Genomic DNA, 17362 nt, shown 5'->3' on the forward strand with positions numbered 1-17362 from the left:
GGGAGCTGGGAGCGCTTCACATCGGAGTGCATGTCAATTCAGTGCAGTCATATGATGACATGAGGCAGGAATTTCACACAGTATTCCAAGGGGTTGGAAAATTGAAAGGCCGGCAAGTGAAGTTAGCCACTGATGAAAATGTCAAGCCGATAGCTCAACCGGTGCGGAGAACGCCATTTGGACTTTGTGGAAAAGTAGAAGCTAAAATCAAGGAGTTGATTGATCAGAACATTATTGAACCAGTTGAGCGTTTGACACCATGGGTGAGTCCAGTTGTGATTGTGCCAAAACCCAATGTTGACATTAGACTGTGCGTGGACATGAGGAGAGCCATCGAGGCAATAATCAGAGAAGGACACTGCCGAAGGGCTTCTTGACCACCCTACTGACAGAACAGACAGCACTCGTAGTCAGCATCCAACCCAGGTCTCTGGCGCTGTATGGCAGCAACTCTACCGCTGCGCCACCGTGCTGATTATAGTAGAAACAAGGAACTGCAGAGCCCTTCCTCGGACTGAAGCAGGGTCCCGAGCTGAAACATCACCTATCCATGTTCTCCAGAGATGCTGCCTGACCCGCTGAGTTACTCCAGCACTTTGTGTCTTTTTGTGTATTAACCAGCATCATGGAAACTATATAAGTTGGTTTTGGTGTCATGTTGAGCACAAACATTGTGTACGGTTCAATGCTCTGTGACTATGTGGAAGATTTGTAGACATAATATTTGCCCAAGCTGACATTGTGCAATCTTAGGGGGGGTAAATAAGAATGAGATGAATGTTTTTGCACTGTATGTCCGCTGTATGTTGCTGAGGCAAGATGATAATAAAGGTTGATTGATTGATTGATTTTTGGTACATTGGTCAGGCCACACTCGGGCAAAGATTGGCGTGAACTCGGCCTCTCCATTACTCTAACCTAGCGAGCATGCCGTTTCACAATCGTGCGGGGATAGGCTGCTCGCTGACAAACCTGCCCCCTCCTGTCGGTGTGCAGCCGGCGCCGGCTCAGGCTCAGGCTCAGCACCCAACCCCACAGACAGCATCGACCTCCATTGGAGCCCGGCTGGGAGAGCAACGTGGCTCCGGGACAGTGCGCTCGCTCGCTGTGAGTGGGGAGATACCTGGGGACAGCTGTCCGCGGACATTACCCACCGGGGGTAGGCTGGCATATGTGCAATGTAAACGGGCAGCGTTGGCACAAAGACAGGTGGCGTGGGAAGTTGCTGAGGCTGTGAACGAGAGTGTGTGTGTGTGTGAAGGAGAGAATGAGTGTGAGAGAGTGTGTTTGAAGGGGAGAGAGTGTGTGTGCGCGTGTGGAGAGAGGGTGTGTGTATATGAGAGGAAGTCAGTGTGTGTACAAGAGTTTGTGTGAGTGAATGTGAGAGAGTGATGAGTGTGTGAGAGAGTGATGAGTGTGTGAGGGAGAGTGAGTGAGTGAGTGTGTGTGTGTGAGAGAGTGAGTGTGTACAAGGAGGCAGCGTCTGGGGCTGGGAGCCCAGCTCATGCCACTGACAGGCGGGGAACACCGTCTGCCCACAGAGTTGCCCGGCCCCGGGGGTGGAGCTGAGCTGGGCGGAGGGTGGGGTTGCAGAGGGTGGGGCAGGTGTGAGAGGTGGGCTCTGGCCCCAAGCTGCAGCAGCCGGCGGACACTCGGACAGAAGGAGGGTGAGTTAGGGTAGGGGGGGCCTGTGTGTGATTGACTGAGTGTGGGTTTGAGAGTGAGAGTATGTGTGTGTCAGAGTGTGTATCTGTGTGTCTCGGAGTGTGTGTGTCTCGGAATGTATGTGCCTGAGTGTGTGTGTTGGTGTCTGAGAGTGTGTGTGTGCCACTGAGTGTGTGTTTTGTGTGTGTCACTGATGCACGTGTCATTGAGTGCGCGTGTCATTGAGTGCGCATGTCACTGTACGCGCGTGTCACTACGCGCGTGTCACTACGCATGTGTCACTGTATGCGCGTGTCACTGAGTGCGTGTTTCACAGTGTGCCTGTCACTGAGTGTGCGTGTCACTGAGTGTGTGTGTGCGCGCGTCACTGTGTGTGCGCGCGTCACTGAGTGCGCGCGTCACTGAGTGTGCGTATATCACTGAGTGTGTTTCACTGTATGTATCACTGAGTGTGTGCGTATCACAGTGTGTGCATGTCACTGAGTGTGCGTGTGTCATTGAGTGCGAGTGTCTCGGAGTGTTTGTCACTGAGTGCGTGTGTGTGTCACTGATAGTGTGCGTGTCTCGGAGTGGAGAGTGAGTGTGTATGTTACTGAGAGTGTGTGTTTGATTGTGTGTGCGTTATTCAGATTGGGTCTGAGGTTATTGTATTAAACTATCATGAAAGAGAGAGTGAGGGCCAAGTGCACTCTCCCTGCTCTGAGCCAGCTGGCTCATGGTTTGATTGCTGTGTTATTGATCACCAGCAGGCAGTGATCATTTTCTACTGTGCCGTATTTGTAAAGGGGCTTGGACCTTGCTGTATTGTGTAGCGGGAACAGACAATGTGAGGTTGTACCACTGCCTTGTGAGGGTGCTGATTGCAGCCCTGGCTCTGCCTTGCCTGGGTGAAGTTTGGCAGTTGTTCTTTCTGACCATTTGACAAATACCGATTGAAAATACTGTGGCAAGTGATTGCTGGGTTAACCACAGGGAGATCGTGTAGACAAGAGGAACTGCAGATGCTGGAATCCTGAGCAAAACACAAAGTGCTGGAGGAACTCAGCAGGTCAGTGGAGGGAATGGTCAGATGACATTTTGGGTCGGGACCCTTCTGCAGACCGTCTTTATGTATACTCAGGCAGAAGAATGGCCCCGAGCTGAAATGTCATTTATCCGTGCTATCCAAAAATGCTGCCTGACCCGCTGTTACTCCAGCACTATGTGTCATTTTTTATTGTAATGTTACTCTGAAATGGACATGTCGCGGGGGTGACGCCTGTTTGGTCGTGAGTAGTCGCCCAAAGAGTCGTACCTGTTTCTGGTCGCCGCTGGATTTTCAACATTTTGAACTTTTCGGCGACCTGCTGCGACTGTGACTGGTGCCGGCAAGTGGCCGAAAAAAATCGCGTAAGTGGGACAGGCCCTTAAGTCTGCCTCTTGTACAATGGACCTCCTCTCCCAGTGACCGAAACACAATTCCTCGCTCCAGCTCCCATTTGCCTATGTTTGGATCATATTCCTCTAAACATTCGCCTTATCTATACTACACATGATTTTCTGCACCTCGGCAAGGTCACCCCTCAGCCTTCTGCGCTATAGGGGAAATGCTCGAACCATTCATGTCTCTCCTTATAACTCAATTCTTCCAGATTCGGTTACCTCCATAAATCTTTTCTGCACGCTTAATGTCCAGCTTAATGACCTCCTTCCTGTAGTGGCTCACAGTACTGCATGTGTGCTCTCGCCGATAACTTGTACAGGTTTAGTTTAGTTTAGAGATAACGGCATGGAAACGGGCTTTTCGGCCCACTGAGTCCACGCTGACCAGCGAGTATTAGTTTTATCCTACACACTGGGGACAATTTACATTTGTACCAAAGCCCCCTCATCTTCGGAGTGTGGGAGGAAGCCGGAGCACCCGGAGGAAACCCATGCTGTCACGGGGAGAACGTACAAACTCCGTACAGACAGTACCCATGGTCAGGATTAAACCCGGGTCTCTGGCGCTGTAAGGCAGCAACTTTACCTCTGCGCCACCCATGCCATTACACCATGCATCACGGTGGCGCAGCGGTAGAGTTGCTGCCTTAGAGCGAATGCAGCGCCGGAGACCCGGGTTCGATCCCGACTACGGCTGCTGTCTGTACGGAGTTTGTATGTTCTCCCCGTGACCTGCGTGGGTCTTCTCCGAGATCTTCGGTTTCCTCCCACACTCCAAAGACGTGCAAGTTTGTAAGTTGAATTGGCTTGGTAAATGTAAAAATTGTCCCTGGTGGGTGTAGGATAGTGTTAATGTGCGGGGATCGGTGGTCCGTGTGGACCCTTCGGGCCGAAGGGCCTGTTTCCGTGCTGTATCTCCAAACTAAACAAATAAACAAACTACGGTACTGCAAGCCCCGACCGACGAAGGCAAGTGTGCCAAACGCCTCCTTCACCACTCTGTCTATCTGGGTCCCCATCTTCAGGGCACCATGTACATGTAGCCTGGGTCTCTCGAACTACTACTCTCTCCAGTGTGTATTCATTTGCTAAAACACCTTGCACATCTCAGCGTCAAGCCCCTGCAGCAATCCCTCTGTAACGCACCCCACCTCCAGTGATCTGCTGAGAGGCTTCACATGCCTTGCAGTACCTCCCAGACTTGACAACCACACACTTTATTCTGTCTACCACAACCAACCCGTGCAAAACTTAATGTCTTCCACAAAAGGTCGTAAGGAATAATAGTAGAATTAGGCCATTCGGCCCATCAAGTTTACTCCGCCATTAAATAATGGCTGATCTATCTCTCCCTCTTAACCCCATTCTCCTGCCTTCTCCCCATAACCTCTGACACCTGCAAAAGGTGCAGAGTGCTGGAGTAACTCAGCGGATCAGGCAACATATCTGGAGAACATGGATAGATGACATTGCAGGTTGGGACCCTTCTTCAGACAATCTTCAGTCTGACCCGAAGCATTTGCTGTCCATGTCCTCCTGAGATGCTGCCTGACCCACTGAGTTACTCCAGCACTTTATGTCCTTGTTACTTCTCAGTTTAGCAAATAATGTTCTTATTGGCTTCACCCTGTGGAAAACAATCGCACTGGGATACGATATTAACATGAAGATAGATACAAGAAGCTGGAGTAACTCAGCGGGTCAGGCAGCATCTCTGGAGAAAAGGTATAGGTGATGTTTCGGGTCGAGACCCTTCTTCAGACGGTTCTCTTTAACATGTTCTCTTTACTGCCGGGACATTAAAAAAGGTCGCATTTAAAATGTTTAAACTTTTGATTATTTGCTGAAATAGACTTTTGCTAATATACTCATGGTCGAATCGTTCAGGTGGTGAATTTTCATCTGAATCCAACTACTAGGCGTTTCGTGTCATGACTCTTCTTCAGATTTGGATGCATTTTCTTCCAAATGCCTCATTAAAGTTTCTCTGTTTATTATGTATATCCCAGTTTATTATGGTCACGTGTACCGAGGTAAAAAGCTTTGTTTTACAGCTATCCAATCAGATCAGATAATACTATAGATAAATACAATCAAGTCAAACGCAAGTACAATAGGTAGAGCAAAGGGGAAGATACAGAGTGCAGAATATAGTTCTCAGCATTGTAGCTCATCAGTTCTACAGACAAAGTCCAATGTCCACAATGGGGTAGAGGTGAATCAGACAGTTACCTAGCTTATGGAAGGACCGTTAGCTGATAGCAGAGGGGGAGAAGCTGTTCCTGAGTCTGGTGGTGAGCGCTTTCAAGCTTCTGTACCTCTGCTGGGTGGGAACGGGGAGAAGAACAGGCGGCACCTTGTCGCAATAATAGAGTTGCTGCCTCACAGCGCCAGAGATCTGGGTTCAATTCTGACAACGGGTGCTGTCTGTAAGGAGTTTGTACGCTCTCCCTGTGACCACGTGGGTTTTCTCCTGATGCTCCGGATGCCCTCCCACATTCTAAAGACGTGCAGGTTTGTAGATTAATTGTCTTCTGTACATTGTCCCTAGTGCGTATGAGGGAGCTGGTGTACAGGTGGTCGCTGGTCAGTGCAGACTCAGTAGGCCAAAGGGCCTGTTTCCACACTGTATCTCTAAAACAAAAGACTGGGGTGGGCCAAGTCTTTGATGTTGGCTGCTTTCCCGAGGCAGTGTGAAGTGTGGATAGAGTCGATCATGGGGAGTCTGGTCTGTGTGATGGTCAAAGAACAGATCAAAAGGCCAGTCCAAGATGTAGGTTTAACAAAGGAAACTCTGGAGCTGGGTGTCTGAACGAACTAACAGTAACATGTCTGTCCAGAGTAGATGTGGTGAAGGGGACTGGAATTGGAGGAGTGCCGGGGACTGAAGTTTGAACTTGAGATTGTAGGAGTAAGGAGGGGCAAGGGCATGCAAGGAAAACAATCTTAAAATAGAGGTGGAGCTGGGTGGGGATCAGGTGAACGGGACTTGGATCATTGAAAGGGTTGCAGAATCCTGGCTGTCCTCCAGTGTACATGGGGTGGAATGTGTGAGACTGCTCCTGGCTCCTGGCCCTGGCTAGGAGAGCAGTGTGCCATAGAGCCAGGGCCAACAAAGGCCGAGGCAGAGATAGATGGCATTACTGTCAACAAGTTGTCATGGAGCTGAGGGGGAAGGAGGAAAGAACGCAGAGAAATGTGGCCTCGTGCTGGGCAAGGAGAGATGATCCAAAGAGCAGAAGAACGTGCCAAGGTTTGGTTTGGTGGTCAGAGCCAGTCTGAGCTACAGGGAGAGGTTAGGACATTATTCCTTGGAGTGCAGTAGGCTGAGGGGTGATCTTATAGAGGTGTATAACTTCCTCCCAGCAACCATCAGGCTCTTGAACACTGCACAACACTAACCACAGCAACTATGATCTTCCATGGACGGGCGGACGTTGGTTTTGGACTATTATGGTTACCTGGTTTTATGCTTATCAGATTATTGTATTATTGATTATTGTACATATTTAGGCACAAGGAACTGCAAATGCTGCTTTACAACAACAACAAAAAACACCGTGCTGGAGTAACTCAGCGGGTCAGGTAGCATCTTTGGAGAACAAGGATAGGTGGCATTTTGGGTAGGGTCTGAAGAAGGGCCCCGATCCGTACAGAAACTTCACCTATCCATGTCCTCCCGAGATGCTGCCTGACCCACGGAGTTACTCCAGCACTCTGTGTCTTTTTGTTGTGTTTACAGGCCCGTCAAGTCACAGCAAGTGAGAGTTTCATTACTCTGTTGCTGGTACACATGACAATGAAACACTTCTGTGACTGCTGGTTCGGTGTGGGATGAGCAGAGGTCAGTGTGTATGCAAACAGACAGTAACTCGGCCTGGTAACATAAGCCTGGCATAGTTGTCATGGAAAGTTCCTCGGCCAGTGTTGAAATGTCGACCGGCACACTGCAAAGAGGTGGGGCATGTTGTGTGGGATCTGTGGTCAGCGCAGAGTCACACTGCCTTGTCCCCTGAGGAGAGATTTATTACAGTGCATTTCATTTCATTTGAGTTTGCGAACAATAATTGTCTTGTAGATGTGTTGAACTACCAGCTTTGAGGATGAGTCCTGGGCAAAAGTTAATTGTTTAAAATATTGCTCCAGTTTCGTTTTAGAGATACAGCAAGGAGACAGGCCCGTTGACCCATCGGGTCCATGCCGACCAGCAACACCCGTGCTCTAGTCCTACCCTACACCTTAGCGACAATTTACAGAGGCCCAATTAACCTACAAACCTGACAATCTTTGGAGTGTGGGAGCAAATCGGAGCACCGGGAGAAAACCCACGCGGTCACAGGGAGAACGTACAAACTCCTTACACACAGCACCCGTAGTCGGGATCAAACCCAGGTCTCTGGTGCAATAAGGCAGCAACTCTACCGCTGCGCCACTGTGCCCCCCTGGTGTGGGGAATATCAGTATGTCGCTTAAAGATTTCCTGAGAACTTCATGCGTTACTTTACTGAGCTTTCACTCCCTCTGATAAACTTGCAGTTCCCCACTCTGCTTGAATCTGCCGTTTTAGTATCACATGTACTGGCAACAGAACAAGGGTGGCACAGCTGACAATGCCAGAGACCCGGGTTCGATCCTGACTACGGGTGCTGTCTGTGTGGAGTTTGCACCTTCTCCCTGTGACCGCGTGGCGTTTTCCCCGTGTGCTCTGGTTTCCTCCCACATCCCAACGACATGCAGATTTGTAGGTTAATTGGCCCTCTGTAAAATTCCTCAAAGCTGACCAGCTTTGATAGGGCATCTCGGTCAGCTTGGATGAGTTGGGCCGAAGGGTCAGTATCTGTGATGCGTGACTCTGTGCCTTCCACCATGATGTCATAGAGACATCTCCTCTGCCACAAACACTCAACTGTCTCCTAACTTCTGTGTTGCTAATGTAACATCCACATCCGGTATTTGACTATATTTGTGAATTTACAAGGAATTGCCGATGCTGGAATCTTGATCAAAACACACCGTGCTGGAGGAACCCGACGGGTCAGGTGGCATCTGTGGTCAGGCGACGTTTCAGGTCGGGACCCTTCTTCAGACTCGAGTGGGATTCCAACCCGAAGCATTATCTGTCCATTCCCCCCACAGATGCTGCCTGACCGACGAGAGGGCCTGAAACATCGGGCCGCCGTAGCGGCGACTGCGGAGGCCTCAAATAGGCCCCGACCGTGGGTGAACATGGAGGAAGTGGACTGAACTTTGCTGCCTTCCCTCACAGTGGGAAACATTGATCCCGCTGTGGGGGGATGTTTTTTTATGTTTAATGTTAAATTCTATAATGTTGTGTTTATTTTATTTGTGTGCTGCAATGGCAACTCAAATTTCACTGCACCAATTGGTGTATGTGACAATAAATGTCCTTTGTCCTTTGTCCCACTGAGTTTTTCCAGCACTTTGTACTTTTTTGCAAATACTTGAACATAGTTCCACAGGAGAATGTCAGCTGAAAGTCGTATTTGTGCAGTTTAATGATAAATGTCCATTCTTTAAAACGAAACTTGGCAGTGATTTCCAAATGTAAAGCAAATCAGCAGGTTATACAGCATCTAGGCAGTGGCGTAGATAAAGGATCTAATCTGCCTGATAAAGTGTTTAATCATTACCCCCATTTGCAAGTCTCTGCTGTGGCCTGATTCATGTCATTGGTAGAATGGACAGGAGGTAGCAAAGGCCAAGGGCATTACATCGCAGATCCATATTGTCGTCAGTAATCCTGATCGGCACAGATACCGACCACAGGTCACCTCCGTCTGCATAGAGTCATAGAGTGATACAGCGTGGAAACAGGCCCTTCAGCCCAACTTGCCCACACCGGCCAACATGTCCCAGCTACACTAGTCCCACCTGCCTGCATTTGGTCAATAACTCTCCAAACCTGCCCTATACATACCTGTCTAACTGTTTCTTAAATGTTGGGATAGTCCCAGTCTCAACTACCTCCTCTGGCAGCTTGTTCCATGCACCCACCAGTGTGTGGAAAAAGTTACCCCTCAGATTCCTGTTAAATTTTTTCCCCTTCACCTTAAACATATGTCCTCTGGTCCTCGATTCACCTACTCTGGGCAAGAGACTCTGTGCATCTACCCGATCTATTCCCCTCGTGATTTTATACTCCTCTATAATATCGCCCCTCATTCTCCTATGCTCCTCAGGAATAGAGTCCTAGCCTCTCCCTGTAGCTCTCAGACCCTCGAGTCCTGGCAACATCCTGGTAAATCTTTTCTGAACCCTTTCCAGCTTGACAAAATCTTTCCTATAACATGGTGCCCAGAACTGAGCACAATACTCCAACTGAGGTCTCACCAATGTCTTATACAACTGCAACATGACCTCCCAACTTCTATACTCAATACTCTGGCTGATGAAAGTCAATGTGCCAAAAGCCTTTTTTGACCACCTTATCTACCTGCGACTCGACCTTCATGGAACCATGCACCTGTTCTCCTAGATACCTCTGCTCTACAACATTCCCCAGAGCCCTACCATTCACTGTGTAGGTCTTGCTCTTGTTCGACGTCCAAAAATGCAACACCTCACATTTCTCTGTATTAAATTCCATCAACCATTCCTCCGCCCACCTGGCCAAATGATGGCTCATCGATCGATGATCGAAGCTTTTCATACCAAATTCCGCAGAGAACCTGATTACACAGCTTGCAGGAACACTACCTCCTATTCAACTTTTGTACAAAGTGCTGGAATAACTCAGCGGGTCAGTCAGCAGCTCTGGAGAATATGGACGTAGGTGATGTTTCGGGTCTTGATGCATCCCCGTCTTCAGACCAGAGATGCTGCCTGACCCGCTGCGTTATTCCAGCACTTTGTGTCCTTTTGTGTATTTTTGAAGACGTGACCAAAAAGGTTGATGAGGGCAGAGCTGTAGATGTACATGGACTTCAGTAAAGCGTTCAACAAGGTTCCGCATGGTAGGCTGCTCTGGAAGGTTGGATTGCATGGGATCCAAGGACAGACGGCTGAATGGATAGCAAATTGGCTCCATCGAAGGAAGCAGAGGGTGATGGTGGAAGGTTGTTTCTCAGAGTAGATGTCTGTGACTAGAGGTGTGCCTCAGGGTTCGGTGCCGGGCCCTGGGTACTGTTTGTCATCTACATCAATGATTTAGATGAGAACATACAGGGCAAGATTAGCAAGTTTGCTGTTGATACAAAAGTGAGTGGTTTTTGCAGATAGTGAAGATGGTTGTGAAAGATTGCAGCAGGATCTGGATCGATTGGCCAGATGGGCGGAGGAATGGTTGATGGAATTTAATACAGAGAAGTGTGAGGTGTTGCATTTTGGGATTTCGAACAATGCCAGGACCTACACAGTGAATGGTAAGCCTCTGGGTAATGTTGGGAGAGGGACCTAGGAGTACAAGTGCATGGTTCCTTGAAGGTCGAGTCATATGTAGATAAAGTAGTAAAAAAGGCTTTTGCCATTTTGACCTTCATCAGTCAGAGTATTGAGTATAGAAGTTGGGAGGTCTTGTTGCAGTTGTATAAGACGTTGGTGAGACCACATTTAGAGTATTGTGTTCAGTTCTGGGCACCATGTTATAGGAAAGATATTGTCAAGCTTGAAAGGGTTCAGAAAAGATTTACGAGGATGTTGCCAGGACTAGAGGGTGTGAGCTATAGGGAGAGGTTGAGTAGGCTGGGTCTCTATTCCATGGAGCACAGGAGGATGAGGGGAGATCTTATAGAGGTGTACAAAATCATGAGAGGAATAGATCGGGTAGATGCGCAGAGTCTCTTGCCCAGAGAAGGGGAATCGAGGACCAGGGGACATAGGTTCAAGGTGAATGGGAAAAGATTTAATAGGATTCCGAAGGGTAACATTTTCATACAAAGGGTGGTGGGTGTATGGAACGAGCTGCCAGAGAAGGTAGTTGAGGCTGGGACTATCCCATTCTTTAAGAAACAATTAGATAGGTACATGGATAGGACAGGTTTGGAGAGTTATGGACCAAGCGCAGGCAAGTGGGACTAGTGTAGCTGGGACATTGTTGGCCGGTGTGGGCGAGTTGGGTCGAAGGGCCTGTTTCCACACTGTATGACTCTATAATTATCGAATCATATAACGTGGAAAAAGGTCATTATGGGCCTGTCCCGCTCAGACGACTTTTTAGGCGACTGCAGGAGACAAGGCAGTCGCCACATGGTGGCCACATGTTCGCGGGTGGTTGCCGGGGAGTCGCCATCATGGTTGTGAGGAGTTCCCACATTCTGGGAACAAGTCGCGGCCTCATTATGGTCGCCGTGGATTTTTCAACATGTTGAAAAATTAGCTGCGACTAGAATGAAGCCGCTATGGAGAGGAACGAGAATTCTCGTGCCCTAGTTGGGTCGCCAGGTGGTCCTAGTGGGTTGTCAGGAGGTCGAAGGTTCTCAAGGGTTCTCGTAGGTTGTAGCCGGTGCTGACTGGTGAATTTCATTGGCTCATTAGGGAAAATAAACGTAAGCAGTAGTTTTGAGAACCAAGGATAACCGACCGGTAATGTTAAATGTCTGCCGAACTTCACAGCCGTGTATCTCTGGCTTCTTAAAAGTTGTCTCCACTCCTCCCCCTCCCCCCCCCCCCCCCCCCCCCCTTCCCCTCTCCCCCTCTCCCCCCTCTTTTAAAGGACTCACCGTACACTGTGCTTTAGCTGTCTTAATTACAATAACAACCTCCCTGTTCATCGCGGTATGTGTCTGTACCTCCTTGGCTTTGCTCCTCCGTGCAAATTTCACTCAGACAGTGCTCCCCCCGCTTGCCCTGTCCCCCGCTGTGTGTGTGTGTGTGCGTGTGTGCGTGTGTGCGTGCGTGCGTGCGTGCGTGCGTGCGTGCGACCGTCCGACCGACCGACCGACCGACCGACCGACCGAAACGTCGTCTGTCCATTCCCTCCATCGATGCTGCCTGACCCGCTGAGTTCCACCACCACTTTGTGTTTTGCTTGTGATAATGTGAATGCTTTAAGTACATGACGTATACAAGCAAACAAGCAATCTTAACAACGTGATGGAAGACCCTTTTAATATGTTGGTGAAACTCTCTTCAATTCATCTCTGGAACATTTGTACAATGAATTGGATGACATCAGCTCTATGGGGATCCTGATATACAAATAGACTTTAGTTCAGTAGATGGATGGCTCCAATTGTCAGCCCGTTGGATATCATTTGCTCAAAGGTGCAAGGTAGTCTTGAACCACAAATAGTTAATTCTGACTCGAATCCTGTGGTCGGCCTGTGCAGTGGAGCGCAGTGTCACGTGTAAAGCTTCCTTTGTTGCGTGCATTCCTCTCAGCGGAAAGACAATACATGATTACAAGGAGGTCATGTGTAGCCAATCGAGCCGTCCACAGTGTACAGATATGAGATAAAACAAATCACATTTAGTGCAAGATCTACTCATGTGGCTTGTGTACCTGCCAGTGGTACTTGTGTGTACCAACCCAGTGGCACTGCACTGCGTGCTGATCCAGTGGTGCTGGGGTGTGCTGATCCAGTGGTGCTGGGGTGTGCTGATCCAGTGGTGCTGGGGTGTGCTGATCCAGTGGTGCTGGGGTGTGCTGATCCAGTGGTGTTGGGGTGTACTGATCCAGTGGTGTTGGGGTGTACTGATCCAGTGGGGTTGGGGTGTACTGATCCAGTGGTACTGGGGTGCACTGATCCAGTGGTACTGGGGCGTGCTGATCCAGTGGTACTGGGGTGTACTGATCCAGTGGTGTTGGGGTGTACTGATCCAGTGGTGTTGGGGTGTGCTGATCCAGTGGTACTGGGGCGTGCTGATCCAGTGGTACTGGGGCGTGCTGATCCAGTGGTACTGGGGTGTACTGATCCAGTGGTGTTGGGATGTGCCAATCCAGTGGTACTTTGTATACCAAGCCAGCTAAGAGAGAACTAATACATTGGCCATGCCCCAGTGTATTAGTAAGTTCATTTTTTGCCAGTGTCAGTGTGACCTCTGAATGATTTGCCGTTTTAATGGCACCATGGTCTTCAGTTTTACATTTATTAGGGTCTGGTCACATCAGGGTTGTCATGTACTATTCTATCATTATCTGTGTGTTACTGCGTTTACCGGCTGTTAAGCTGCAGCAAGTGAGAATGTCATTGATCTGTTGCCGGTACAGATGGCATTTAAACAACTCCTGAATTGTGAACGTTAGATCACTGTGTTGTTGCTCAAGCAGGAGGTCATGTGTAGCCAAATGATCATTCCCTCTCTATATTTAACCTTATTTCCCTTGTTCCCCCAGCACGCCACCCTTGGATTTACTGAGCCAATCGTCCTTCCGTTGAATCAAACGCCACCATGTCGCTGGATAAGAAACCTCTGCGGGCAACTGTGCAAGCTGCCATCGACCTCTCGTCTGGGGCAATTGGTAATGGGGCAATGGGGCACAACTAGGGGGTCACATCATACACCACACTCTCGTCTGGGGTAATGGGACATTGGGTACAGAGACCAGGGGGTCACACACGTACACTGCCCTCTAGTCTGTGGTAATGGGGCAATGGGGCACAACTAGGGGGTCACATCATACACCACACTCTCGTCTGGGGGAATGGGGCATTGGGTACAGAGACCAGGGGTCACAATGGAACCATGTGGGCAGACCCCACGCTCTGTATCGTAGGTAGACACGTCTGTAGCTGTCTCCGATCTGACAATCTCTCCATGCAAAGGGTAGACGGTCAGAACCTCTAGCCCAGGATGGGAACATTAGGGGGAAATTAGCTACAGGGAGAGGTTGGAGAGACTTGGGTTGTGTTCTCTGGAATGCCTGAGATTGTGGGGAGCTGGGTGGAAGTATATCAAATTATGAATAGTCTTAGGGCTTGGCTTCAAGTCAAGAGGGCAACGTTTAAAGGAGATGTGTGGGAGTTTTTTTACACAGTGGGTGGTGGGTGCCTGGAGCGTTCTGCCATGGGTGGTGGTGGAGGCAGATACGATAGTGGTGTTCAACTGGCTTTTAGACAGGCACATGCGTATAGTAAGTAAGTAAGCAAGTACATATGCAGGGAATGAAGGGATATGGATCATTGCCTGTGTGTATGTGTACACCCACTGTTCCCAACAGGCGGAGTTGCTTGTGTGTATGTGCACTCCCACTGTTCCCTTCAGGCGGAGTTGCTTGTGTGTATGTGCACTCCCACTGTTCCCCTACAGGCGGAGTTGCCTGTGTTCATGTGTGCTCCCACTGTTCCCTTCAGGCGGAGTTGCCTGTGTTCATGTGTGCTCCCACTGTTCCCTTCAGGCGGAGTTGCTTGTGTTCATGTGTGCTCCCACTGTTCCCCTACAGGCGGAGTTGCCTGTGTTCATGTGTGCTCCCACTGTTCCCCTACAGGCGGAGTTGCCTGTGTTCATGTGTGCTCCCACTGTTCCCCTACAGGCGGAGTTGCCTGTGTTCATGTGTGCTCCCACTGTTCCCCTACAGGCGGAGTTGCGTGCGTGTACACGGGCCAGCCCTTCGACACGGTGAAGGTGAAGATGCAGACTTTTCCCAACATGTACCGCAACGTGGTGGAGTGCGTGACAAAGACGTACCGGGTCCGGGGTGTCCGGGCCTTCTACCAGGGCACCACGCCCGCGCTCATGGCCCACATCTCGGAGAATGCCGTGCTCTTCCTGTCCTACGGCTTCTGCCAGCGACTGGTGAGGAATCTGTCGGGAATGGACAGCAAGGCTGACCTCAGGTGACCGCTGCTTCATAAACCATCCCCTCCTTTGGTCAAGCCGTCATCTAGATTTTACTTCAGCCTTTATGGTTACAGCGTGATAGCAGGCCCTTCGGCCCACCGAGTCGGTGCCGACCAGCGACCACCCCGTGCACTACGCTATCCTACACACGAGGAATGATTTTTACAATTTTTACCAAAGCCAATTATCCTACAAACCTGCACATCTTTGCAGTGTCGGAGGAAACTGGAGCGCCCGGGAAAAACCCATGCGGTCACAGGGAGAACGTGCAAACTCCACACTGATAGCACCCTTAGTCAGGATCTAATCCCGTTCTCTGGTGCTGTAAAGCAGCAACTCTACCACTGCGCCACCGTGCCACCCTTATTTATCGATGAACTCTGGGACTGGACCAGTGTGCGACTTTGGATGACATTGAAAAGGTGGGCCTAAGGGCCTGTTTCTGTGCTATACAGCTCTGTGACCCTGACAATTAAACCTGGGAGAGCAGATGAATGGCAGGTTGACCATAGGCGATGTACACTGCTGCATTTCATTAGGGGGGGGAGCTGGGTGTGGGTTGATTTCTGCCAGACAACCAATTCACTTATCTTGCCTTTTGGCATTACAACGGCTTTTGTGTTGAAGTCCCTTTCTGCAGCAGAAGGAATAGTGGAGCGAAGGCAGTGAAAGTGATATTGAAAGCGGCAGGGGAATTTCCTACACCCTCCCCCCCTGACAGCAGTGTTGTACAAAAGCTTGCTGCCACAACAGGGAGGCACAGTAGCGCAGCGGTAGAGTTGCTGCCCCACAGCCCCAGAGACCCGGGTTCCATCCTGACTATGGGTGCTGTCTGTACGGAGTTTGTACGTTCTCCCCGTGACCTGCGTGGGTTTTCTCCGGGTGCTCCGGTTTCCTCCCACACTCCACAGACGTACAGGTTTGTAGGTTAATTGGGTTCTGCAAATTGTAAATTGTCCCTAGTGTGTAGGGTCGTGCTAGTGTACGGGGTGACAGTCGGTTGGCGCCGGCCTGTATCGCTAAAGTCTAAAGTAAAGTGTAAAAGTGTCACTGAGTTGTATTCATTGAAGGGAAATAGAGTCAAAGTCACACAGCATGGGAACAGTCCCTTCGGCCCTTCACATCCATGCTGACCAAGATGTCCCATCTATACTAGTCCCACCTGCACGTGTTTGGCCCATATCCCTACAAACCTGTCCTATTCATGTAACTGTCCCACGTGTGGGTTAGATATTGCTGTAATAAGCAGCAGTAGCACTCCCTGGTGTAGGGTGTGGGGACACTGGATCAGTCCCAATGATCACTGACCACAGTCCCACTGCCCTGCCACTGTGTGTGTGTCCCTACCTCCGACTGTTCACACCTCCCCATCACTGTGTGTGTGTCCCTACCTCCGACTGTTGTGTGCGCGTGTCAGTATCTCCACCTGTTCACACTTCCCTCCACTGTGTGTGTGTGTGTGTGTGTGTGTGTCAGTACCTCCACCTGTTCACACCTCCCTGCCACCCTGCTGGTGTGTGTCTGTGTGTCAGTGTCTCCACCTGTTCACACCTCCCTGCCACCCTGCTAGTGCTGGTGTGTGTGTGAGTACCTCCACCTGTTCACATCTCTCTGCCACCCTGCTAGTGCTGGTGTGTGTGTCAGTAACTGCACCTGCCCACACCTCTCTGCCACCCTGCTAGTGCTGGTGTGTGTGTGTGTGTGTGTGTCAGTAACTCCACCTGCCCACACCTCCCTGCCACCCTGCTACTGCTGGTGTGTATGTGTCAGTACCTCCACCTGCCCACACCTCCCTGCCACCCTGCTAGTGCTGGTGTGTGTGTGTGTGTGTCAGTAACTGCACCTGCCCACACCTCCCTGCCACCCTGCTACTGCTGGTGTGTGTGTGTTTCAGTGTCTCCACCTGCCCACACCTCCCTGCCACCCTGCTAGTGCTGGTGTGTGTGTGTGTCGTTGCAGTGACCTACAGAAAGCTGCGTCAGGCTCCTTCGCATCGGTCTTCGCCTCTCTGGCCATTTGCCCAACCGAGCTGGTCAAATGTCGCCTGCAAGCCATGCACGAGATGAAGACGTCGGGGAAACTGGCAGAGGGTCACCCCAGGTATGTCACCCCTCAGTGTAAACGAGAGCGAGCATCACAAAGACCAGCAACTAACGGAGCCGTGACCAAAACGCACAGTGCTCGAGAAACTAGGGAACTGTCAGGACCCTTCTTCAGTCTGATGGAGTAGGGGGGAAGAAAGCTGGAAAAGAGCTATCTGAAGAATCTGTCCATTCCCTCCACAGATGCTGCCTGCCCCCCCTGAGTTTCTCCAGCACTTTGTGTTTTGCTCAATTTAAACAAGAATGTGCAAGACACGACTATATACTGCACTCTGGAATTGTATTATTTGCACTACCTGTTGTACTGTGTATCAATTGATTCATAAATTGATGTTATAGGAGCAGAATTAGGCCATTCGGCCCATCATGTCTACGCCATTCAATCATAGCCGGTCTATCTTTCCCTCTCAATCCATTCTCCTGCCTTCTCCCCA

At 50.0% G+C, this 17362-nt stretch overlaps 1 protein-coding gene across 6 annotated transcripts in view; it reads left to right on the forward strand.

Annotated features, from left to right (window-relative positions):
- slc25a15 (solute carrier family 25 member 15) overlaps positions 1–17362 on the forward strand; it is a 35515-nt gene that overhangs the window by 3665 nt on the left and 14488 nt on the right. For 2 of the 6 annotated variants that reach the window (XM_033022258.1, XM_033022257.1), the window contains exons 2-4: positions 13382–13507; positions 14564–14822; positions 16786–16926. In XM_033022258.1, coding sequence (XP_032878149.1) covers positions 13438–13507; positions 14564–14822; positions 16786–16926 — 470 coding nt within the window. In that variant the 5' untranslated portion in view covers positions 13382–13437. Of the gene's footprint in view, positions 1–966; positions 1172–1596; positions 1668–8685; positions 8696–13381; positions 13508–14563; positions 14823–16785; positions 16927–17362 lie in introns of those variants that run through there. The other 4 variants (XM_033022256.1, XM_033022255.1, XM_033022259.1 and 1 more) reach the window with 4 other exon arrangements.

The sequence above is a fragment of the Amblyraja radiata genome, chromosome 6, assembly GCF_010909765.2.
Source record: "Amblyraja radiata isolate CabotCenter1 chromosome 6, sAmbRad1.1.pri, whole genome shotgun sequence".
Classification (NCBI taxonomy): domain Eukaryota; kingdom Metazoa; phylum Chordata; class Chondrichthyes; order Rajiformes; family Rajidae; genus Amblyraja; species Amblyraja radiata.